The sequence below is a fragment of the Scomber japonicus genome, chromosome 21 (assembly GCF_027409825.1).
Source record: "Scomber japonicus isolate fScoJap1 chromosome 21, fScoJap1.pri, whole genome shotgun sequence".
Classification (NCBI taxonomy): Eukaryota; Metazoa; Chordata; class Actinopteri; order Scombriformes; family Scombridae; genus Scomber; species Scomber japonicus.
The window spans coordinates 12,064,312-12,088,553 of NC_070598.1; the positions used below are offsets into that span (position 1 = coordinate 12,064,312).

The following is a 24,242-nucleotide window of genomic DNA, read 5'->3' on the forward strand; positions in this document are numbered from 1 at the left end:
ACGCTGCAGTTTCGCAGAAAATAAGGCAAACACCAGACTTTACACACAAATATCATTACTACAAGCGACAAAGCACAGGGTGAGTTACTACCTTGAATATTCAAACATCTGGAAGAGTCCCCACAGAGGAGACTTGCAAACTATCTTGGAAAAAAAATCAGTACTTTTTTACCATGACAGATGACATTGTTTCAGTGCTGGATGGGCGTCAGATAAATACTTCTTAACATTTATCAGAACCTAACTGTCAGTATTGCCTGATTACTTTAAAAAAAATCTTTATAGCACGCTTGTTGTCTAGATGTACACTGTAGGGGCAGTGGTTTAGTCTGGTGACATATTACTGTTGCCAGGACAAGATGCATGCATGCAGGTGTAGTTTCTAACGGCGGCCACAAGTGCTGTGTAGTGATTTTATGCAGATTTGTATAATATAATATATTTCTCATGTGAAAAGGTAAACATTCTTTATAATGACTTTATGAATTATTTTCCAAGTAGGCCAACTAATTGCAATTTCATATATTTTACACCACTGGATGGCGATATTTCTCAGCTAGTTAGTATTTAAAAGCATGTCCAATAATGAAATATGTAAACAGAAACTATATGTATGTTGTTGGGCTCATACATACAGAATAAACACAAGAACATTGTACATGTATACACATACATCTATTTTAGTGTATGCATTATTTCTATTTTAACTTGCTTTACTTAATTATTGACATTTCTTCTGCAATTGTGCCAAATTGAATTTTCCCCACGGGCAATCAGTAACGGTCCATCTTAACTTACTGTATCTTATAAATACCTCATCATTCTTTCTACTAAGTGTGTTTGGTTATTGAAGTTATAATGCATACTATATATAATATACACATTATGCATATAAAACAATATATGTCTGGAAAATCATTGATACACTGAGACGATGATTACCCAGTGACTGGACTTTGTCTGAGCAGCAGCCACAGAGCAGAGATGGCAGAGCGCGCTACTTTAACATTAAGATTTTCAGACTGAAGGTGAGACTAAATTACCACGTACCTTTTTTCGCTCAAGTGAGGAGTCATTGCTGCAACTTAATGAGGCAATAGAGACGTTTTAAGGCCCGCCCCATGAAGAGAGGGTGAGGTGGTGGGGGGGCAGCTACGTGGTGGCTGCCTCTTTCACACGGAGCCCTAACTAAAGACTGACTGGATATAGATATTTGTTTACTGTAGAAAAATAATAATAACATAAGTCCGCAATGTCTTGCTTACACAAACGTCCGAAAAGGACAAAGTCAGAGGAGCAGGTTTTCCAGGAGCAGGTGAAAAAAGTTGCAAAGGAGAACGGAAAACTTCTAGGTGAGTCCCTTTAAAGGTGCAACTGTGTACACACCTAATGTTTACATGACCTGGATTTGGGAAGATCTTAATCGTTATAACATCACTGATCATATGTTCGATTTTTTGGCGAGTGGTCAACATATATGGAGGTATGTCAATGTACAGTAAAGAGGCTTGATGAAGCTTCCTCGTTGCCTGGAGCGCTGAATTCTTTAGAAACAGCTGCGGGTCATAAATGACATGCCTGCTCTAGCTCTCTGAACCAGGACAGACACAGGAAAGCGTTTAAACCTCAAAAAGATCTGAATGAACACAGAAGGAATTCCCCTGTGCCATCTTCTTCTTAGTGATTTTGTGCTTTTCTACTCTATTGCATTATAAATTGTACCAGCATCAGTTTCTTATTCGGCAATTTGAAAGAGGAAAGCAAAGCAAGGAATTAAATCTCTCCTTAGTAAATACTAGACGTCACTTTCCATTCAGACATCATTTCCTCATATTTCACCAGCTTATGTGTTAATTTCAGTTTATATCATGTGGCATTTGTAAACTTTTGGACGTGTGGAACACCTGTGCATGTGAAAAGTTATCTTTAAAACATCAAATTAATTAAAACTATTCTTGGAAGACTACCTGTCACACCTCTGTAAAATGCTGACTTCTGTTTCAAGCAGCTATCAGATCAAATCTTCCAGATGGATAATCTTTCCTGTAGTGACTGAGTCTGTAGTGAGCTTGCCAAAACTAATTTTTTATAGTACATGTACACACCCTGGTCCTGTCAATAATGATTTACAAGAGGAAGTTCATTTAAGAAAAACCTTCCCTCATAGACCATCAGACATTCAAATGCAACATTGAACATGCATTTTTATGAAGAATGATTGAAACAGTCCTTTATACTTCTGAGGTCTTATGTTATTGTGCTATATGTGAATGTTATAAATGTTATAATGTATCCCAAGAGACTTCTTAGTTAAAATACATCTCAAATTGCTCTTTTCAACTTATTGGAAAAGTAGAAAATGTGACTCTGAACCTTATCATTACCACATACCTCGGAGGTATTAGGTGTTCTTGTCATTTTCCAGCCCTAGCTTGCCTCATGGGGTGTTGTCGTTAGACTGTAAAGGTCAGGATCCTATCCTAATACTAACTTAAAAAAAGAAAACTCATCTGATTCTCATGACCTCCCTTATGTGATTCATAACTGCATGAGTCACTTTTATTATTCAGGAAATTTTTACTCATTCGTGGCTGTTGTCCTTTTTCAACACAAAGCTTATGAGTGACATATAACATGCACTTCTTGTACAAACCAAAAGAAAGAAGGGAGTTACACCCCCGGCAGAAAGCCTGCCTGAGCAGGGGCAGCACTGAGCTGCCTGCAGAGAGGCCAGAGACTCATAAACAGCCTCTGTGAGTCTGTGGTGCGATCTTGGAAAAAAATCTCTGCAATGTTGTGGTTCTGCCCACGAGTCCAACACAGTCTGAACTGAGTTGTGGTGGAAGTCGCTGTCCTTAGATGCCCTTTGCCTGAGTGGACATTACTTATTTGCCTTTAGACAGAATTTAATATGTGTATTAACTAGTAAGTTCTTTCCCACCTGCATACTGCACGCTGACAGAACCCTGACATTTTCATAGTAAACAAACTAAACCTCTTCCTGTTAACCAGCCGATGTCAAACCCAGGAAACCATAATCAGCAAATGACCTCATCTGAATGATAAGCCCCTTGAACTGCTCATCTGTTACAGATTCTTTATATTTCACACATTTAACAGCTCTATGTTGTAGTTTACAGTTTTCTGTCATTTGATAAACCTTGGTGAAGGCCACAAGCTGAAACATTTTGGTCTAAAGGACAATAAACAATAAATTGATGCTGGAGCCTTGACCTTTTTACACTACTTTCCTTTCTGCATGCATCTTGGAAGTAGGTGAAGCTGTGCCTGAAACCCCTACTCTGCTTCTATTTGATGGACCACATAAATAATCAATTGAGAAAATATTTTGAAAATAATTGTTAGCTGCAGCATCAAATAATATGAAGTGTCAAAAGTTGACACTGACATTGGTTGATCTGTGCATTTACTTTTTCTGTAATCATGTATTTCATTTCATATTCCCTCACACAGGTTTGGAGGGCGATGCAGACCTGCAGTTCCTGCTTGTCGGTGGGGAGTTGGTCAAGGTTCGCTCAGGCTCCTGGCAGAAGAACCGCTACTTCAAACTGCAAGAAGACTGCAAGACCTTGTGGCAGGAGTCCCGCAAAGCATTCAAGAAAAATCAGACTTGTGAGTGTCATCTTCTGTGTCATGGATCATTTGTTGACTTACATGTTTTTAAGGTGTTTACAATCCTTCTAGAGTTCTAGTTTCTTCAAGTTGTTTTACTTGGTCTGTAGCTCATCCCAGTCTTTTTTTTATTTTTTTTAGCTGTACATTCTTCCATTATTCCACTCTTCTTTCTGATCTCAACAATAGCTCATACAAACACACCCCTAAATTCCCTCTAGTGGTGGAGAATATGTGAGAGGTGGTGTTCAAATGGAAACAACTCACACAGATACTGTGGTGTGGCCTGACTGGAAAATACTAGTGTGTATCCTGGCTGGATGTTTGTCCACGTGTGTGTGAAAGAGATTCTTTTCCTGTGATTTCTGGTGCAGAGATCTACTGTCAGGGTGTTAATGTGTGTGTGTGTGTGTCCTCTCTGTTCCCTGAAACTCTGATTTCTCTCCCATCCCGCCAGCGGCTGCAGCTACAAAGCCTGATAACCTCTGCCCTGAGTCAGAGCCTTGAACGAACACTGAAAGACAGACTAGTGCGCCTTGTATTCCCCATATAGACACCTTCCATCCCAACATACACTGGGCATACACACACAGACGAGATCAATTAATGTGTGAATGGTCACAAGGCAATGCTTTTTAAAAAATAAGCCGACCCACTTACAGATGGGCAAAACTGTACCAATAAAAACACAAAACAGACTTTAGTTTGCAGGCATTTCCTTGTTTACGGAAACAAGCTGCATGTTTTATTGCTTTCCTGTGGGACTTAACAAGCAGCATTTGTCAATCAGCTCTAAGTGCTATTACATACGGGAAGAGCATGTTGGTGTGTAGCACTTACTGGTTTTAAACACTTTTTTGTTGGAAGATTTATCTGAGGTTCTGCTTTACTGAAGCTGAATTTGTCAGAATTTTGAATTTGTTTCTCCAGATTATAGTTCAACTATGGCTACTTCTGTTACACCTTACATGTTTGTCCATCCTGTTAGAGGGTTCCTCCTGTGCTGTTGTTTCTGAGGTTTCTCTCATTTCTTACATGTTTTCTTTGTTTTCCTTGTTTAATTCAAGGGTCTAAGACTAGTGTGTGTGTCGTAAAGCCCACAAGGACCAACTTTTTAGCTCGTGGCTCTAAAAGTAAAATTGACTTGATTGGAGTCAGTGTTTCCATGCACAAAATATTACATTTTTTGCCTTCATTACAAAAAAGACAATATTCCTACTAAGCTGTTTACACAGCTAATGAAAACCAACATTCCACTAATATTCCCGTTTACATGCAGAGGGTTTTTGGGGTTTCTCTGTGCTCCATTGGGAACGGGAATCAGAAGATCTCCACAGTAAACCAGTGTGATGAAAAACATTTGTTAGGTGCTGCCTGATATTTATGAGCAATATTGATATAACTGAAACAGCGGTAAAAACCCCCTCTTAAAACACATATTCTCTGTATACATGTCCAAAGAATGCTCCTAAAAGCCAAAGTCATGTTTGGAATAACAGAGGAATATTAGTGTGCATATAAAGTTTTAGGAGGGCTTTATGTGTTTTTAAATGTTTTTATTAACATTTTGTACATTTTGACCTTTGGAACTGTTTTGGAAATATAAACATATTCTAACTTCTTTTTCATTTATAAAAAAATAATAGAGGTAATTAAATATTTTGATTAAAAATATTACTTGTGTAGTCAGATGACAGAACACTGTAATAAATGCCCAGTAAAGTTTGAATTTTTAGCATGTCTGCTTAAAAATGACTTAAGATAGTAATTGTTTATCAAAATGTGGCAACTGTATTATCTGTTAGTAGACTAATTGATTAACAGTAATTGTTTCACTCTACTATGGACACATTGGTTGGTATTGTTGAGGTTTTATACCCAGTCCTACACACCTACATGTAAAAACATCCATACTTTGTAACCGAGTGACGGAACATTTCTGCACTCTGGACTGACTTCTGATCAGGAGCTCAGTTTTATTGCTCCATCTTATAAAAATAAAAAAAATATCCATTGTTTGTAGTTCCCACCCTCACTGCTGTGATTGCAGTGATTGTGATTTGCTTTGATAACATTAACAGACACACACACACACACACACACACACACACACACACACACACACACACACACACACTATCAGGGTCATATAAGGCCATCTTTGCAGCGCAATATAAAATGTACACATACATCTCTTGAGGCAACTCCCTCATTTTACTGCCAGTCAGCTTTTTCTCCACAGAGAAGAAGATAATGATTACTAATAAATCTATTCCAATAACAGTAATAATATTTGCAAACTTATCACATTATAATTTGACTAAACAAATCTATCAGATAGGATAGATAGGAGTTTTGCATGTCATTCCTGTAAATGTATTTTCTTTTCAATTTCCCACCTTACTTTAAGACACTACTGTGGTTAACCCCAAACTGAAGAAAAAACCTGAAGGTCAAGTTTGCACACTCACACACCAACATGCACTGACATGGCTTCTAAGCCGCCACCTCAAGGGGAATTATTCTCTTCACTGTCTTCACTTGAAGAAAACATGAACTTTGTCGGGGCCGGCACAATAATCTCTTTGTGTAAAATTTCATCTGGTATTCAAGAAATGCCTGCCTGACACGGCTGACATGACTTGGGCATTGTGGACTTCATCTCTCCAGATGGGATTCTCTGAAACCCGTCCAAATTCACAACCCTAAACTCCTCTACAGTTGTCTGTTTTTCCGGGGACAATGTGCATGCACAGATTAAACAAACACTCTTCTTCTGGTGAGCGCTTCCAAGGTATTTTGTTCATTCAGTAGTCAGCTGAGTGGTAACCTACCTACTCCCCCCCCCCCATCCCCCTCCCCATACTGTTGTGTTTTTCTCCACAAGTAGTCTGTTTATCATGCCCTAGATAGGCTCAGATTCTCTCAAGAACAATGCTCGCTCTTCATTTGTCTCTGTAACCTCTGGATGTAAAGGGTAGAAACAATGTGATTGTAACCCAGCTACAACATATGGCCTCTTAGCTAAGCCTGTAGTCTTTCGTGTTTTGTTACAAGGGCGGTTGTTGCCATTTAGCGTGATTACATCATGCATGGTCGTGCTTGTTCTTCCGTACATTAAGCTGCACAACAATAGAGTTGGCCCCCAATGTATGGTTAAAACAGGCTGTGTGTGCAGAGACCTTCAGTATATGATGTCTTTGTGTTAAAACTGAATATTTTTATCCTTAGAAATGCCAGTCATAGTAATTTATGAGTGCATGTGTGTGTCAATGTGTGAGGCAAGGAGATCAAGAGAGGCCAGACTGCATCAAACTCTTGCAGTCATCAAATCTCCATGGAATGTGTTTGTTTTGCCAAAGAATCCAAGTCTTCAGCAACAACAACAAAATGTCTGAGAGCATATCTCTCACCAGTCTCAAAGGACTATTTAAGCTTAACTATTCAGGCACAGTTGCTCAGTTTCAGAAATACATTCACTGGTAAACAAGATTCTGGGTCAACCGCCTGTTGTTGTGTTAAGTGTTTGGTAGCTGCATATTTGATATATAGAATTATGTTAAAAGCTGATATTGTACCACACACAACATTTTCAAAATGATTTCATATTATATCCATGTTGGCTTTTTTCACTGCCCCACATAGGAAAAACATAATTGACTTTCTACCCATATAAGGGTGCTTTTACCATCTTCAACACACTCAGTGAGATTGTAGACAGTTGCTGAACAGTTACGAACGTTACTTTTTATCTGTTTCCTTGTAAGTGAAGGCCACCAAAGCAGAAACAAAACCTTTCCTGTTGATAAGATAAAAAAAACAATGTCTGGTGCAGTGTATTGGTGTGCCCATCAGGACAAAATGTCTTCTGCCAGCAGTGTCTTCTCAAAGGAAGAATTCTGAAGTGAACAACAGTGACTGATAGCTACTTCATTGTTGTGTCTAAATATTAAACTGAAAGTGAAGCTTATAGAGCGTAGTTTCAGGGGCAGGACCACACCACAACTGCCCTTTAAGACAACAAATTGATTCTAAATTCCAAGGAGATATTTGCATCTCCATGTTAGACTGAAACATTGTTCAGACTTGTTTGGCCTTCTTTCTTTCTTCAGCCTTCAAGTGTTTTGAGCACTTACATTAAAGCATTATCAAATAAACTCCTTTCAATTTCCAACATACCAATTCTTCTCTCCAAACAGTCTCCATTGATGACATTGATTCAGTGCGCAAGGGCCGTCAGTCTGAGGGGTTTCAGAAACACACAGACCCCAGTGATGAAGAGCGGTGCTTCTCCATCATCTTTAAGAACCACAGAAAGATTCTTGACCTGATGGCATCTAATGCAGAGGAAGCAAAACAATGGATCAGTGGCTTGGAGAAGATCATCACCAACATGCAAAACCTCAGCATCCAGCAGAAGAGTGAGCAGTATCCTTGATAAAGTATTTAAATGGGAAATGTTTTTGAAGTATGTCCTCAGATGTTTTTTAGTTACCGTCTTGAGAGGAGACATTACGATGTGTCCTTTGTCAGTCATAAATTTACTATTTTGTTCATTGTTAGTGAAGATGTACAATGCTTGAGTTATGTAGCTAAAGCTAAAATTATTCAAAACCAAATCCTTACATCTAAATACCAGCTGGATCATCAACTGCATGCGAAAAGCAGACAAGAACGAGGACAACAAGATGACCCTGAAGGAGCTGAAACACTTCCTGCGACAGATCAACATTGAGGTGGACGACACCTACGCAGAAGACATTTTCAAGGTGGGTCCCTCTCAGAAAATTCATTCACATCTTATAGTTCATCCAACTTAAAATTTAGTACATCTGGTTGATTTGTTGTCTCATAATTATCATGTCACATAGAAATGTGACACATCCAAATCAGGCACCTTGGAGGGCTCGGAAATCAAGCATTACTATGAACTGCTGACCCACCGGGAGGAGATAGATGTGATCTATGAGAAGTACGCTCAAACAGAGGGTCAGATGAGCAACAGAGAATTGCTTAACTTCCTCCTGAATGAGCAGGTAGAGCAGGTGACCATGGAGTATGCTCACAGGCTGATCGAAAAACACGAGCTGGATGAAACAGGTATGGAAACACCTACCCCTAACCCTGGGTTTTCTACAACACTGCTTCAATCAAGATAGACAAGTGAATAAAGTACGGATAACTGTTTATTGTGCAGATGATACCGATAATTAGTCCTGCCAAAAGTTTTTGGCACTACAGGGAGATTGTGTAATCGAAGGACATCAGTCCTGAGCAGCAGCATGAGAAATCCCCCTGTGGAGTACAGATACTGTTGGTGGAGGCTGATAAGGCCAATGAGGTTGAAGAACTGATGAATCTGCGAAGACTGGTGATAATGGGGAGGTTGTGGGACGTGCATAATTGTAGTATGAAAGCACTAAAGGCAGGGAGGGAGACAGCTACATGATTATAGGCTGACAGTGGACTTGACCAACTGATGTGAACAGCTTATGCTTGCAAAGGTAGTCTTGCATGATTAAACTACCCCTATAGCTCCACATACATACATAAATGGTTCACATATCATATATTCATCATGTCTGTCCATAACCTCAGCGAAGCAAAAGAAGCGCATGACCAAAGACGGCTTCCTGATGTACCTCCAACACGAGGAGGGATCCATCTTGAACCCGGCCCACAAGAACATGTACCAAGACATGACCCAGCCTCTCAACCATTACTACATCTCCTCCTCGCACAACACGTACCTGATGGAAGACCAGCTCAAAGGACCCAGCAGTACGGAGGCCTACATACGGTAATGACTTCTAACAGCATACTGTTCATCGGGTTGAAGGGGACAGAGGAACAACTTTACCCTGATATTCTAGCAAATTCATTCTTGAAATTTTCTGCTTCTGACGTTGTGTTGCAAAGAAATATCTTCCTTTTTGGACAAATAGCCCCATAAACTAAACTACTACTTAACTACTTTTCTTTGTTTTCTGTTAATGCCACTGTTATGTTGGACTAGCTGGGAAACTAAGCAAGGCTCTGCAACTTTTTAAAACATCAATAATATTTTAATACATTTGATACTAGCAACAACCAGTACCTGCTTGCAGTCTTAATAATTAATGTTGAGAACTTTCAGCGGTCTCAAAGTTTGTGTTCGACCTGCCATAGAAATTTAGCACCACCAACCAATAGTTAATTTCCTTCAGAAAATACTACCTTGCAAGCAGGGAGGTGCAGGAATTTTCCCCCATAAACCAAAACTGGCACAAGGTTTCTCTGCTAAATATCCAAGTCAAGTTTCATCCCTATTAGGGTTCCTGGAAAAGTTTCTGTGGTGGAAAAGAGCCAAGACAGATCATTAAAAGGTGATCTCTGTGGTGTGCAGTGCAGGTAGTCATGAAAGTTTTCTTTCCTCGTAGAGCGCTGATGAAAAGTTGTCGTTGTGTGGAGCTGGACTGTTGGGATGGGGCCAATGGAGAGCCTGTCATTTACCACGGCTACACACTCACATCTAAAGTGCTCTTCAGAGACGTCATCAAAGCCATTAAAGACTACGCCTTTAAAGTATGTGAGATATTACGTGTTTTAATTTTTATCACTGTTCTCATGATTATAGAAAGGTTATAAGCTTCACCTTTCTGTTTTCCAGACGACTGACTACCCATTGATCCTGTCCCTGGAGAACCACTGCAGCGTGGACCAACAGAAGCTCATGGCCCATCACTTGATCTCTATTCTGGGTGATGCTTTGGTTACAAAGCCTCTCGGGGACACTATGCCCACTAACCTTCCCTCACCTGAGGTATATAGCTCCTTATCTAAGCACATTGAGATGCAAAATAGTCCATAAACATTCACAATATGTGGAGTATCACTGCAAGTACCCTCTCAAAAAAAAACCTTAATAGGAAGACCACACCTAAAAATTCCTTATCTCAAGTTCATGAACCACTCTGCCAGATTTTTTTCACTTTCCTGTTCACTTTAACTCAACTATTAGATTTGTCTGGGAAAGGAAGCTGATGAGATTAAAGTTAAAATTTAAATTAAACAACCCATTATGATGCAATGTAAACAAAAGCAAGCTCTTTATTGGCCATGAACAACATGCATTTAAATGATTAATTAAGAAAAACTATTGATGTGTATAGGGAATTTGCCATAGCACCCTGGGCAATGACAGACACCCTCAGGAACCTATGAAGGAGAGGAAGAATCAGGAAAAAACGGGAAGAGAGAAACAGAATGGTGTAGGGGGAATATGAGCACGGAGGAGGAGGAGGAGGAGAGGGTCAGGTGGTATTCATAAGAATGCCAGAAGTCATGCAGTTGAGGTGTGGTCCTGCTCCTGAATCTTCGCTAAATAAGTTTCAATAATTAAACGCTTGGACAGCAGATGTTGATTAACTATTTGTAACAAGAGCTGACTTCAATAATAAGCACTCTGCAAGGAGAGAACACCTTTTTGTATTGGAGAGGTTGTTGGCAGGTTGAATTGCATTGGTGTGTGAACAGGGGCTGGTGTTTAGCATTGGTCCACCAGGCATGCAAGGAATGCACACAGCTGGCTTTCATTTAAATCTTTCAAGGTGGCATTCATTTACTTTTTTATGGTACAATCAGCTAATGAGGTGTATGCTCTATTTGAACTCTTTATTCTTATAAAAGTAACAAAATGTGTTACTCCCATGAATTAACTGAAAAAGATTCTCAATACTGGGAGAGATACACAAAGTGAGGAAATATCAGCATGTCACATCATCTTTCAGTGACTTTTTTTTTAATGTAACACCCATGGGATGGATGTTTGTGGCATTGTTGGCCTCAAAGGCAATTATAATTATACATTACACAACATTTTCCTTTCTTTCATTGGCTGTTTGAGAGGGCGTTACTTGCTGTCACCACATGTTTTTCGCCACTGCAAAATAAGAATTTACACCCATGTCTTTAGAAATTGCATGACAAATTACTGTACAATATATCTCCAATGAGCTGTTTGTTTACAGGAGTTAAAGGGCAAGATCCTCATCAAGGGAAAACGCTCAAACAAACTGGATGCAGTCTTCAATAATAACAGCAGTGTAGAGGAAGAGACTGTGTCTGAGGAGGATGAGGCTGCAGATTGTAAAGAGAATGGACAAAAATCTAAAAAGGTGTGTCAAGTGCTTTGTAGTATTACAAGTGCTAATTTGTAGTTAGAAGAAATACTAAAAATGTTTGATTTAAGATGTAAAATATCAACAAAACCTGAAACAATGTTCCATCTCCTTTCAGAGTTCGAAGATCAAACTTGCCAAAGTGCTTTCAGACATTGTTATCTACTGCAAGAGTGTCCACTTTGATGGTTTTGAACACGCAAAAGACAAACAGGGTTTCTATGAGATGTCCTCCTTCAAGGAGGGTAAAGCATTCAACCTAGCTGAAAGCTCAGGTAAACCAACCTCAAATCTAAAATGAGATCTCTATTTTAAAGATGAGTTTAAATCTAGAATTTTAAAGCTGAAATCAGTAACTTTGACTAACAAAAAATATGTGGAGTTCTTTCAGCTCATTCTTGCTGATAAAAAATAATGAAATTAAAGATAGGAATAGAGTATACAAAGTGTGGTAAAGCATCTGTTTTTGTTATTGTGCTCTCGTAGGCACTGCTTTCATCCATCACAACATGGACAAGCTCAGTCGGATCTACCCCGCCGGCTCCAGAACTGACTCCTCCAACTACAACCCTGTGCCCATGTGGAACGTTGGTTGTCAGATTGGTAAGCTCCCATTACTATACCCAGAAATCCAGACATCCATTAGCACTAATATTAGGCGCTGTGTAATGGTAATAATTCACCTCCCTCTTCTCTTTGACTTGCTTTTTAGTGGCGCTCAACTTCCAGACACCCTCCAAGGAGATGCAACTAAACCAGGGACGGTTTCTACCAAACGGATTATGTGGCTACATCCTGAAACCTGAATTCCAAAGAAGCCTGTCCTCTCAGTTCGATCCCAACAAACTTACCAAAGGGCCGTGGCTAATGAAGAAGATCTTTCATGTCATGGTGAGGTCTTACCTCTGAAACAGGAACTGACATTTTTTAACGATTTGTATCTTTTGCATCTATCACGTACTTATCTTTTTATTGTACCATGCAATCAAACCATCATCTCTACCTTAAATTAAATCAGCGACTGTAGTGATTAAGACATAACGTAAGTGTTTAGATATAATTGTGTTTTTGTTCTGTATTTGTATTGTCACATTATTGAGTGTGTGCATTTGATGTCCCAATACAACAGGTGATCTCAGCTCAACAGTTACCGAAACTCAACAAGGACAAACCGAAATCTATTGTGGACCCCCTGGTGAGAGTGGAGATCCACGGCGTGCCAGCAGACAGCGCCAGTGAGGAGACACACTACATTGATAACAATGGTGAGCATGACATACTTATACAGTACATAGATGCAAATGTACAGTTCCATATAGGTGGACAGATAAATATGGAGAAATGTAAAAGGAATTCTGTTGAGTCATTTTGATGATCAGTTCTCCTTTAGTGCAAATGTCTCATGCTTTGACAGAAAAAAAAACATTTTTAGTAAATGTATCCATCTGAATTATAATCCACCCCTGCAGGGTTCAACCCCATGTGGAATGAGAACTTCCAGTTTGACATCAACGTCCCTGAGCTGGCCTTGGTGCGATTTGTGGTGGAGGACTACGACACAACATCGGGGAATGATCTCATCGGGCAATACTGTTTACCGCTCACCAGTGTACAGAACGGTAAGGATCTCCAGCTTTAACAGCAGTTGGCACCAAACTACAAGTTAAACTTAAGAATGCAAAAAGTGCATCAAACAGCCGATTTTTTATTTTAGGCTAAAAAAGTGTCCTTCTGCACAGTATTTAGTTGCCTTTTTGTTAAGAAACTTTTAATTTTCCATAGTTGCTGTTAGTTTTATGTAACAATGTAATGTAATTAGTTTTTATGGTGTGTCTGTTGCCATGTTATGTATATAGTGTTTTTAGCTCTTATTTGCTGACAAAGCTGAATCTTACTTTCTATTTTCAAGGGTATCGACACGTCCCACTGCTCACCAAGAGAGGTGATGTCATCTCCTCTGCTGGCCTGTTTGTGCATCTCATGCTCCTCGATGCCCAGTAGGCTTGCTGGGTATGGAAAACCGTCACACCAGCAGCAGCATTTTCTTTAAAAAACTGTAAAGGAATTTGTCCTGTTTTAAAGCTCAATAATATAACTCTGATCAAACACTTCAGAAACCTCTACACAGAGAAAACTGTTTTGTCAGCCGACCAGCCATAACTGCTGAATCACAGTTGTCTGTAACACTTCCTGTCATTTAAGCTTTTTGAGAAATGGGCGTTTTGCTCAGAACAGTTCAGTAAGGGCTCTTGTAGAGTAACAAAACCCGAATGAATGAAAATGTGAATGAAAGTGAGGTGAATGAGCAGTCTAGGAAAATATTTAAAGACAGGCATTATATACTGTATTTGTTGTATTTGGGAGAATATTGGAGAAGTGTAAATCTCAGCGTAAGATATATTGGCTGTGTTATTTCTGAAAGGTTTGTAGGTTTCCTGAGGCATTAGTCACACAAATCATACTCATGGAAACATTGTTTTTGTCAAGCAACACAACAAGCACTCTTTTTTAGTGTTATATCTTTTTTTTATCAAACTCTTGTGACTAGAAGAAATCTTGATTTAGGTTTATGAAAATTGTCTCATACTATATGTTTATCACTGGAGTCTGTAGCAATAGTATGAACAGTATATGTTTGGCCCATTGAAAGAGAGAGAGCCACATGTATGTATGTGTCTGTGTGCATGCGTCCATCCATTATAAATACTGTCCATCAGAGAATGTTTGTCAATGTGATTTTCATTTTTTCTGACTTAAAATGTTTAACTTCCTTTTTTGACTATTGATATGACAAACATATCAAGCAATACACTGTACATGAATGTGCTCTAAATATATTGAACCAAACTAACATTGTCAAACATTTAATTTCAAACAAACCCTAATATTTTAAATCACACTTTATTATTTTCCTCATCAAATTCACCACAGCAGTTTTTCTGTGACAAACTCACAACTGTCAGTGCTTTCAGTACACCATGTCACATCTCTGCATCTGCAGTATTTCTCAAATAAAACCAGCAGAATCCCTGATTGAAGGCTTATTGTATTTATTCATAATATAATATCATAATGATTTAGAGATGGCAAAATGGCAACAATATGCAGAGACTAATCAGTGCATGATCAAACATTAAAAATACAGATACAATAAAGCATAACCATTAAGAAGTGGGTCATGTGCATTCAATTTATGATTTTTATTGCAGTCATGTAAAGAAGCTATCATAGTTCTAAATGTTTAATCACTATAATTTGGCTGGTGGTTAAAAACCATTGTCAGTCATTTTTAAAAATATATATGAAATGATAAAGGCATCTATCAACCCTGATATTCTCAATAACAGCTAAAATGCTGCCTTTCAGTTTGCTATACAGAGACATTTTTCAGGTTTGACAACATTTTCTCAGAAAAGTCCTGCTTTTTTCTTCAAGTCATTCTGCCTCCACTTTGGCAGGCGATAGAAGTCTGGGCGGGTGGTTCCAAGCAGGTTCTCAAAGTCCACATCAGACAGGTGGTCCTGATATCAGATCAAAGGGGAGGACAGACAAGGGTTAGGCTGCCCTCTGCTGCACACTCTGTGTTATTACATACATTCTAATTATAACACACTTTGCACATCCCACTGACTCACAGCCAAACTTGCAACATTCACACGATTAATAACATCCATCACATAATCCCTGCTTTTGTGCCATTTGCGCCAGAGCCACAATACTGCACCCACCTCCCTCTGGCTCGGGTCCACTCCCTGTGGCAGATTGCTGGGAGACTTGTCGATGAGGAGCTCAGGGTTCAGATATATTCCAGAGCCTCCAGCAGAGGGGGACACGGTGCCACTAGCTAGGGATGATGGAGTAAAGCTAGAGGAGGGGGAAAAGGCCATAGATACAGAGGACTGTGTTCGTTGGGCAGATGGGCTGTTGGGAGTAGTGGGTCTGGGGGACAGGTCACCTCCATGGACCCTATAGGCTGGAGGGGAACTCATGGGGCCCCCTGGAGCCCTATAACCACTCCCACCCATCCCAGCAGGGCTCTTATTCAGATTAGTGTTGTTCAGGTCCTGCAGACATGGCACGGGAAATCATATGAAATCATATTTTACATAAATTGAAGGAAATATGTTGAACAATCACAAATTCACAGGTTAGTAAGACATAACAGACATTAGTAGTCATTAAAAATATAACATATTAGTACAGTTATTCAGTTAGTAGAAGAATTAGTGTTAGTCAATCACTTACTACAGTAATCTGTGAGATAGATGCTGCATCACTCAGTTTTTTTTTCATCTCCTCATAGGAGTTGCCTCCCTGTTGAAGACCAAGTCAACCAGGATTGAAAATTAGTGAGCATGCAGTCTTCAACATCTTCAAATACTCCATCCTATCATCCACATGTGACTATATATTTACAGCATATTGTGTTCATTTATATCCACGTGGCTCTTTTTCTATAGGTTAGTCACTCAGACATGCTGATGTAATAGAACAGTGATTTGAAATGCTTTAATCATGATGCATTATTGTATCAAAAGCACTCTACTGCCTTCCATTGAGATCAAAGACAGCCTATTAACTCACACTCCACTTATGAGGATCCCATGCATTGAACCAGCCAGTGAAGGTGGGAGGTTCGTATCCTTGTTTGACAAAGATAATGGGAGTGTCGGGGTCACGGCCTGCTGGGTGTGTCCTCAGGTAGTCCTGGGCACTGTTCCATGCCTCCTTGGTCTCGTACTGGTTGGCTGAGTTTCCAACCCACAAGAAAATCTGAGGTGATTTGGAGAAAGAAAGCAAGATCTCTGAAAACCATTGTAAAAATTGAGAAAAGTAATGTATGTGTACATTTCAACTCTCCACTGAAATATTAAAGTACTCTTTAATTGCTTTTACATCTTTCTCTTCACCTGACGGCTAACTGCTAGCTGCTAACTACTTCAAACTCTATACGAACTGACAACTCCTCTGCCCACAGGCCTTTAAACTTCTTACTGTATAATTGATTTTAACTGCTTTTTAAGTTAGCTCTCACATTTGAATAGAGAGCTGCTTTAAAGTTATAGCTTAACATTTTAGGTGATATGAAAACAAGTGTAAAAAAAAAAACAAGTGTAAAAACAACAAGTTTGCGGGTGAATTGGGCAGGATTAGGCTAGCAGTTCTTTATGCTATGCTAAGCTTACTATCTCCTGGCTGTAGCCTACTGTAGCTTCATATTTAAGGAACACATGAATATTCTCACCAATAGTTTTATATTCTTTTTATATCTCTATATTTGACCCCTCCTTGAAATCCCTCTTTTTATTATAAAGTGAATAGAAGCAAATTTTACTAAATGCCAAACTATGTGCTTCACCTTAAATTGTCACTCCTACACAATATCTCACATGCAACAATTAACATTGCGTGAGCGAGCACACTAAAGAATGTCTACTGTTCATTTTTTACATATTTTTTTCCAGCTTTTTTGTTATTATTTCCAATTCCCAGGCCCTAACAGAGGATGGCTGAGGCCCCTTGACCTCTCACCTCCTCCCAGGTATCCAACAGCATCACGTCATCCTCGTCCAGGTCACTCTGGGCGAAGTCATCCACCTCTGTCACCCGAAACTGACCCGTCTGATTGGAGCATTCAAACAGCCGGGGGCTGTGGGGAGGCTCCTCCCTCTCCAGTCTGAAAAAACACAGAGTTTACTGTCGCTACAAATGTATAATCTGATCTGTGTGAGTGTTTGTTTGTGTGTGTGTGCTTTATTTCACTAGCTTCAGATGACATTGGGCATATCCCTGTGACCTTGATGTGAAAATAATCCATGCAGATTTAAATGTAAGCTTATTAATGTTTCAAAATATGATTAATGAACCTTCTGGACACATTCTGAAGACAAATCCTTGTTTGTAGGTTATTGGTAATGTTTTTTGCTGCCATGCAACATATGCAAAATAACCAGAAAGAATACCAGTTTAGCATCTGTCTGCTGATGTCTTACTGAGCAAGAGAACCTACAAGGCATGTTAATATGCATGACATCAAACTTCTCCTGAGATTTGTAGGTTGTCACAAAAAGCGTAAAAGCCAAATTCAAACAAGTGGTGTTGCAGCTGTCTGTGTTTACCTCTTGTCACTGGCATAGGGGGCCTTTCCTCCCAGAGCTACCCAGAATTCAGCTGGCTCCTGATTCTCCATCACCACCTGCTTGTCCTGCTTGGAAAGCACATCAGACACGGCTCTCCCCATTTCCCTCTCATCCCCGCTGCAGCCCTGGAAGCAGACATCAAACAGACATGGATTTGTGTGACACACAAACATAAATGCACATTTTTATTCTTTTAAAGGAATTCAGGTCAACCTGTTTTACTGTCCCATAACAGTATGCATACCTTTCCATACCACAGGTAGCATATGTGATCAGCTTTGAGCAGGAAAACATCATTGGTGTTGAGAGACGATGCCCTCGCCAGCACTTCAGTGGCCTTGGTGTTCAGCTCATTAGTCCCTCTCACCTGGAAGAGCCTGGCACCTTTGTCAGGGTTGACCACACCGGGTCGACCTGTGCCACCCTGCAGAAAAATGCACACACATTGATATACGTGAAATGCACACACACGCAAATCAACAGCATTTCAACACCAGTTCTTACAACTTTTATTAAATTGTTGGTTTGATGAGTGCAGTTTTAGTAATATTGTCAGCATATAGGATAAATATCTTTATAATTTTCTGCTTGACAATTTTCCCCTTGAGAAATAATAACATTTTCTTATCATATTGTTGCAATAATATATTAGATTTCTGAATAAACATTTAAAAAAAATCATTTTCAGGGAGACTAATCGCACCTCAAAGATGACTAGTTTGCCTTTGAAAATGGCCAGAAAATGGCGAGGCTCCTTTCCCATGACCACTCTGACCAGGACCGGGGCTCCATTGTACTTATTATCAACATTGACAGCCTGGTAGGCACATGCTGTGACTTCATCTTTAGTGGCATGACGGCCCTGGTGTAAATTAACCAGACACAGAATAATTAATTCAGAGACAGAGAGATGGCTTTTAATTAAAATGATACTCCAAAAAATCTGAAAATGTATTTATTTGTGATAATACTGACCTGCCACATGTAGAGTATGTATTGATCCTGGTTTGATCTTTGATATTTGTACAGCACCAAATAACAATCTCCTCCATAAAACTGTCCATAGGTTCTTGGATTTACTTCAGCCAGCTCCAAGTTCTCAATACGCCATACCTGACACGGACACGATTAACAGAAATGTAAAATACTTTTAGTGTTTTCTTTTCCATTGTCTTTATTTCAACATAGATAATGCTGCTGCATCTAACAATGCACCTTAACTTCTCCAGAGGCATCGTCCACCATTCGCTGCTGGGCTGCCAGTTCAGGACGAGCGTGAAGTGTCATCACGTCAAACTTTACTTGTTCTACCTTTGCTGGAGGGATCATGATCATATGAAAATTATGTTTATTATTATTAAGTTAATTTAAACATGTTATCTGACTCAGGTGTAAAGAAGCATTATGCAGAGATTACCTATCTTTCCCACGCTGTAGGTGGTACCCAGACCCTGTGTTTGGTTTGTATCACTCCAGGACTTGAACAAGTGCTTGAACATCGCAGACTCTCCACCCTCGGTCATTACCTCCACACTGGTGCTGGGTGGGTAGTTTTTGGCTTTCATATAGCCCTGGTAGAGAAGGTGAACAGACAAAGAGTATCTTTCACAACTTTGATAAAATTATTACTATTTAACTCAGTGGCAGAAAAAGCTAGTGAAGCACTATAGAAATGTTTTTAAGAATTTGAGAGCCTTACACTACATTGTAAATGTAGTGTAAGGACTGGTCTATACTGCTGTTTTTCATTCAGGATACTCACTATAGCCCTGTTCAGAGCTTCTTTACGCTCTTCTTTGGAGGCCTGTTTGCCTTTCCACACCATCACTCTAGAGCCCCTCTGGTCTGCAAGGTAACAGTCCTGACAACCCGATTAGAGAAAAAGAGATCATACACAAGATTTTTAAAAAAGTGAAAAAAGAAAAACAGTGTATATGGGACATGTTTAAAAGATGAAAGCTTTTTTACAGAGGAGTGAAGAAGATCTTGTGTTAGAGGCTGTGTGGCCACCTCTTGAACCACTAGATTCCCACTAGTTTCAAAAACACTGAGGAGAAAGAAAAGAAGAAAAAAAACATATTATTAATGGCCAGAAATAACCCTGCCGTGTTGTGTCAGTAAGAAATGGATCAATAAAGTATTCTTACTGGTAGAGCCTGACGTTGGCATTCTGCACTTGGTCAGGTTGGTCATCAGGGACGGCATCCCTTAGCAGCCCAGCTCTCTGACCGAGCACCGCCGTCATGACTTTCATCAGCTCTGGGGAGGCTTTCTCATCTCCTCCCTCCACAACACCTATCTGAGCACGACCACCTCTCTCTCTGTCCCGGATATCCTGAGCCAACAAGACTGCCTGGAGAAGGAGAAGAGATAATAAAGCAGAGATTTTAAAGCAATTGTATTTTACAGACTGATTAATCTACAACGGCTGATTGGCTTGAGATCATTAGACATCCACAAGATGGAAAGACTGACTTTATTACTAAGACCAAGAAATGATATAAATATTAGAAGATCAGATAATATTGGATAATATACTCAGTATATAATATACTCACCCTCTAACTTCTTTCTCCTTTTACATTTTATGCTTCACATTTCATGGACGATTACAAGTGTAATATGTAGAGCAAAAGTCTGTATTGAATATATAAATATATTGATGCTTGCAGAAGCGTACAGACACTTTACTGAAATATTGTAGTTAAGTACAATTTTGTGGTATTTTTCGATGCGATGCTACTCAACTTATGCAAATTTTACTCCAATACAGTATACTGTACTTATCTGATAGCCAGTGCTGGAAAGTAACTAAGTACATTTAATTAAGCACTTTACTAATGTATAATTTTGAGATGCTTGTACTTTGAGTATTTCCATTTCACAAAATTAGTCACACCTTTACCAGCTGCAACATTAATGTTACTTAAACATTAATGCATGAATAATTCAAATTCAATAGGACATGGACTGTTCTGTCTACTGACCACTTTTACTTTTTGCACTTTAAGTATAATTTGATGACAATAATATTGCACTGTTACTGTAGTACAATTCTGAATGTAGGATTTTAATTGGAACAGAGTATTTCTAAACTGGTGGTACTTCACCCACTACTGCTGGTCACTAGTTACTCTGCAGATTCAGAAAACATGATGATGTATTACGTAGACCATACTCAACAATATAAAGTTTTTGTAATTTGCTTCAACTCAACCAGCTTCAGTCCTTCAGATGCTGAGTAATCACTTATAATGATCTAATAAAATCAATGTAAAAGGAGCCAGTCTTTATAATGAATACTTTCACTGTTTCTTTGTGGAGGCCTGGAGGATTACCTTGAGCTTCTCTCTCCTGTTGCTCTGGGGTCCGTTCCACTGCACTATGGCTTTCCCCATATCCAGCAGGAATATATCACCATTGTTAAAGCTGTTCCATGACACATCCACCTGTATGGAGGATATAATTAAAATGAAAAGTCCAAATAGAAAATTAAAAGAGATTACATGTCCATTACAATTAAATCAATTTAATATTTCAGTTTCAGAATTTACATTTAAGCGTTTGAATTTCAGGGTTCATTTTTTTCAATGTCACTTTACATTTTCAAATGATCGTTTTACAATTTAAATTAGCTTTTTCAAGTTCCCTTTTTTTAAGTTTATGGTATTATTATTCTTACTAGTGTAGTGCAATAATAATCTTTTTAATTTGATCTCTTTCATTTTCTTTTTAGCCTTTTAAAAAACAACCAAAAACGTCCTCCATACACCTGCACACATATACACAAAAACTTTAATATGCCAGAAGGAAATGATTTACATTCAAATAAACAGTAAACAATGTCATAAAATCAATAAAAACTACTCTGAGAGAATCACAGTCTGTTAACATAGGGAAATATCAATTAAAAACCACACAGTTATCGCACCCCTTAGGCAATTAACACCTACTTTGACAGCTATGACAACAAGCATGCCATAATTTGTTTAAGAGGGAGTGCCAACTCCCCTTGTAGTGTGACTGTGTGAAGTCTGTGATAACTCCAGTGGGAGGCACAGTGCAGGCAGCATGAATCCCAGTCATTCTGCTCTTCATACCTCTGACGCTGTGACGTGTTTCCTCCCTTTGACGTGCAGCAATCGCAAGACATTGTAGACATTTGTGTCAACATGGTGAAAACCAGAGGCCACTCCACCCTTTTTGTAGCTGTAGAAAGATCAAGCGTTTGTTACTGCAGGTGTACATTACTGGATCAAAGTTCATTGATTCTACAGATTTAGCACATAGCTTTGATTCATTTATGTAAATAAGTTTCTTTTTGTTTCATTTAAATGTATGTTTTCCTCTATGGTTTGTCTGGACTTTGAGCCAGTTCATGACATATGTAATAAAACATGCTGGCTGGAGACTTGAAGTAGGATAAACACAATAGCACCTGAGATCATTTCTTGTTTTGTTGATTTATAAATTGACCTCAAAGTTTAGTAACACAATGAAAACTTGAAGGTTAATGACCAGAGTGAAAGGAAATTTGTGTTCCTCGTTGCCATCAACAAAACAAATGTAACTTGTTTCATAATGGTTTCATACACAGGGATTAGTGGAGTAAACCATGTCTCAGGAAGATCACAACATAAGTGTGCATTACTCCTTTTCTTTATTTGGTCACCACCCTATTCTATAGTTCATATAAAAGCCCTGTCCTTTCACTCACATCAGGCCATTTTTAAAGTAGCTCCTGAATCGGGGTGACTCATTGCCCTGCACCTCCCTGTGCTGGACCGGCCTCCCGCCCAGGTACTCGTCCAGCTGGGTGACGTAGATGGCTGCCGCACCTTGCTCATCCTGAGAGGATGAGTTTCCTATCCAGTAGTGGATGTCCACTGTCTGTCCTGAGTTCTTGTTCTGACTTATCTGGTGGTATGCATAAAAAAGCAGAAACAGCACTCAGATGGAGGCACACACATCATACAAGCATGCATAAATCACATTCCTTTGTTGATGTTGAGCCAGTGTAGCCTCTTGGGAAATCAGCCAGTACTCACATAAAGAACAATGTAACAATCTCCCTCAAAGAAGTTACCGAAGCCTTGGGTTGGAACAGACACCATCTGCATGTTCTGAGTAAGAAAACAACAAAAAGTCAAAATCAAATCCTATTAAATCCTCAACAAAAAATAAGATTTCAGCATACCACACCCTACTAACAGTAGAGCAAATAAAATGCCTACATACACAATAATAGGGATTGAATGATGTTTGCTTTAAGGCTGACTCACATTGATGGTCCATATCTGCAGGCCTGGCTTTTGGTTGACATTTCTAAATAGGTCTTTATTGTCATCATTCATCATTCTGGTGAACTGAAACGAAGACACATATAAAGCAGATAATAATAAGATTTGCTGTTGTTTAAAACATGTATCAAACAATATTTTATCTCAGTCTTTGTATGAAGAAACATATATCTGATTTATGAGATAATAGATATTTAAAGAAACCCTCCAGACACGCTTTAACAAAACATACTGGTACTGTGCTTTGAATAATAATGTGTTTCTGATATGGATTTTACACACACACACACACACACACACACACACACACACACACACACACACACACACACGCACACACACACACACACACACGCACACACACACACTCACACACACACACACACACACACACACACACACACACACACACACAAAATCAGTTACCTTCTTAAAATCCTTAAAATGACATCTCCTACTTCAATCCTATTTTAATGTAGAGTTCATTTTCAGTGCTTGCTTGACCTGATTCCAGTGTTCTGTGCACTAGAAGCCTCAATTTTCCACATCAAGCTTTTATAAGTCTGGACCACAACTGGCTTTAAACTAGTTGTGATTCTTTGTAGGTTCACACCTAAAACTCAGATTTTCAGTGAATTCAGAGAAACTTTCCTCCTTTGGCAGATGAATGTGAAAACAGCCTGCTAGTGTCAAACTCTGCACATACATCATTCTGCACTTTAAAGCTTCAATATCCAAGTAAAAGACCAAGACAAAAAGTACATTCTTGAGTAGAGGAAGACTTTAAGGCAGGTGGGATGTATTCTATAACAAAAAATAGGAGGATGAGCAAAAGCACAGAAAATCAGAGCAACACTTAGTAGTGTCTAAGTGATGCTTTGTATTGTAACTTTAATAACTTATGGTCATTGGATCAATATAACCAAGTACATTAATCAAGTGCTTGGGTAAATTATTTGAATATTTCTTCCACAAAAGCCATATGTGATTAAATGTGTCTTTGATTTTTT

General features: G+C 39.0%; 3 protein-coding genes across 5 annotated transcripts in view; 2 read left to right on the top strand and 1 right to left on the bottom strand.

Moving 5' to 3' along the window:
* The window catches only part of LOC128382684 (glycine--tRNA ligase), a 116,768-nt gene that overhangs the window by 40,570 nt on the left and 51,956 nt on the right, over positions 1-24,242 (top strand). The window lies entirely within an intron of this gene.
* On the top strand, positions 1,253-14,771 carry plcd1a (phospholipase C, delta 1a). The gene is made up of 15 exons (XM_053342687.1): positions 1,253-1,352; positions 3,475-3,633; positions 7,833-8,061; positions 8,273-8,402; positions 8,505-8,733; positions 9,232-9,433; positions 10,053-10,197; positions 10,283-10,435; positions 11,643-11,789; positions 11,911-12,067; positions 12,279-12,395; positions 12,505-12,683; positions 12,922-13,057; positions 13,262-13,411; positions 13,702-14,771. The coding sequence occupies exons 1-15, from the start codon at positions 1,253-1,255 to the stop codon at positions 13,791-13,793; spliced, it is 2,325 nt and encodes a 774-aa protein (XP_053198662.1). The 3' UTR covers positions 13,794-14,771.
* Positions 14,974-23,289, bottom strand: vill (villin-like). 3 transcript variants are annotated; one of them, XM_053342680.1, is made up of 20 exons: positions 23,215-23,289; positions 22,981-23,055; positions 22,650-22,849; positions 22,033-22,141; positions 21,271-21,381; positions 20,080-20,285; positions 19,901-19,979; positions 19,695-19,793; positions 19,350-19,503; positions 19,148-19,248; positions 18,908-19,045; positions 18,636-18,794; positions 18,177-18,356; positions 17,912-18,057; positions 17,325-17,469; positions 16,373-16,565; positions 16,038-16,102; positions 15,715-15,856; positions 15,521-15,636; positions 14,974-15,313 (listed from the first exon to the last, which is right to left on the bottom strand). In XM_053342680.1, the coding sequence occupies exons 1-20, from the start codon at positions 23,287-23,289 to the stop codon at positions 15,200-15,202; spliced, it is 2,607 nt and encodes an 868-aa protein (XP_053198655.1). In that variant the 3' UTR covers positions 14,974-15,199. The 3 variants fall into 3 exon arrangements, with proteins under 3 accessions (XP_053198655.1, XP_053198654.1, XP_053198656.1); XM_053342679.1 differs by having other exon boundaries at positions 15,521-15,856; positions 16,038-16,106; positions 16,377-16,565; XM_053342681.1 differs by lacking the exon at positions 16,038-16,102 and having other exon boundaries at positions 15,521-15,632; positions 15,693-15,856; positions 16,377-16,565; positions 23,215-23,286.

Bases quoted from the DNA above. Each gene is read 5' to 3' on its own strand.
- plcd1a (XM_053342687.1), top strand. From the start codon at position 1,253: ATGTCTTGCTTACACAAACGTCCGAAAAGGACAAAGTCAGAGGAGCAG. The intron at 11,790-11,910 runs GTGTGTCAAGTG...ATCTCCTTTCAG, and splicing joins ATGGACAAAAATCTAAAAAG to AGTTCGAAGATCAAACTTGC. The intron at 12,396-12,504 runs GTAAGCTCCCAT...CTTGCTTTTTAG, and splicing joins GAACGTTGGTTGTCAGATTG to TGGCGCTCAACTTCCAGACA.
- vill (XM_053342679.1), bottom strand. From the start codon at position 23,289: ATGATGAATGATGACAATAAAGACCTATTTAGAAATGTCAACCAAAAG. The intron at 22,142-22,649 runs GTGAGTGAAAGG...ATCTTTCTACAG, and splicing joins TACTTTAAAAATGGCCTGAT to CTACAAAAAGGGTGGAGTGG. The intron at 15,314-15,520 runs GTGGGTGCAGTA...ATCTGATATCAG, and splicing joins TGGACCCGAGCCAGAGGGAG to GACCACCTGTCTGATGTGGA.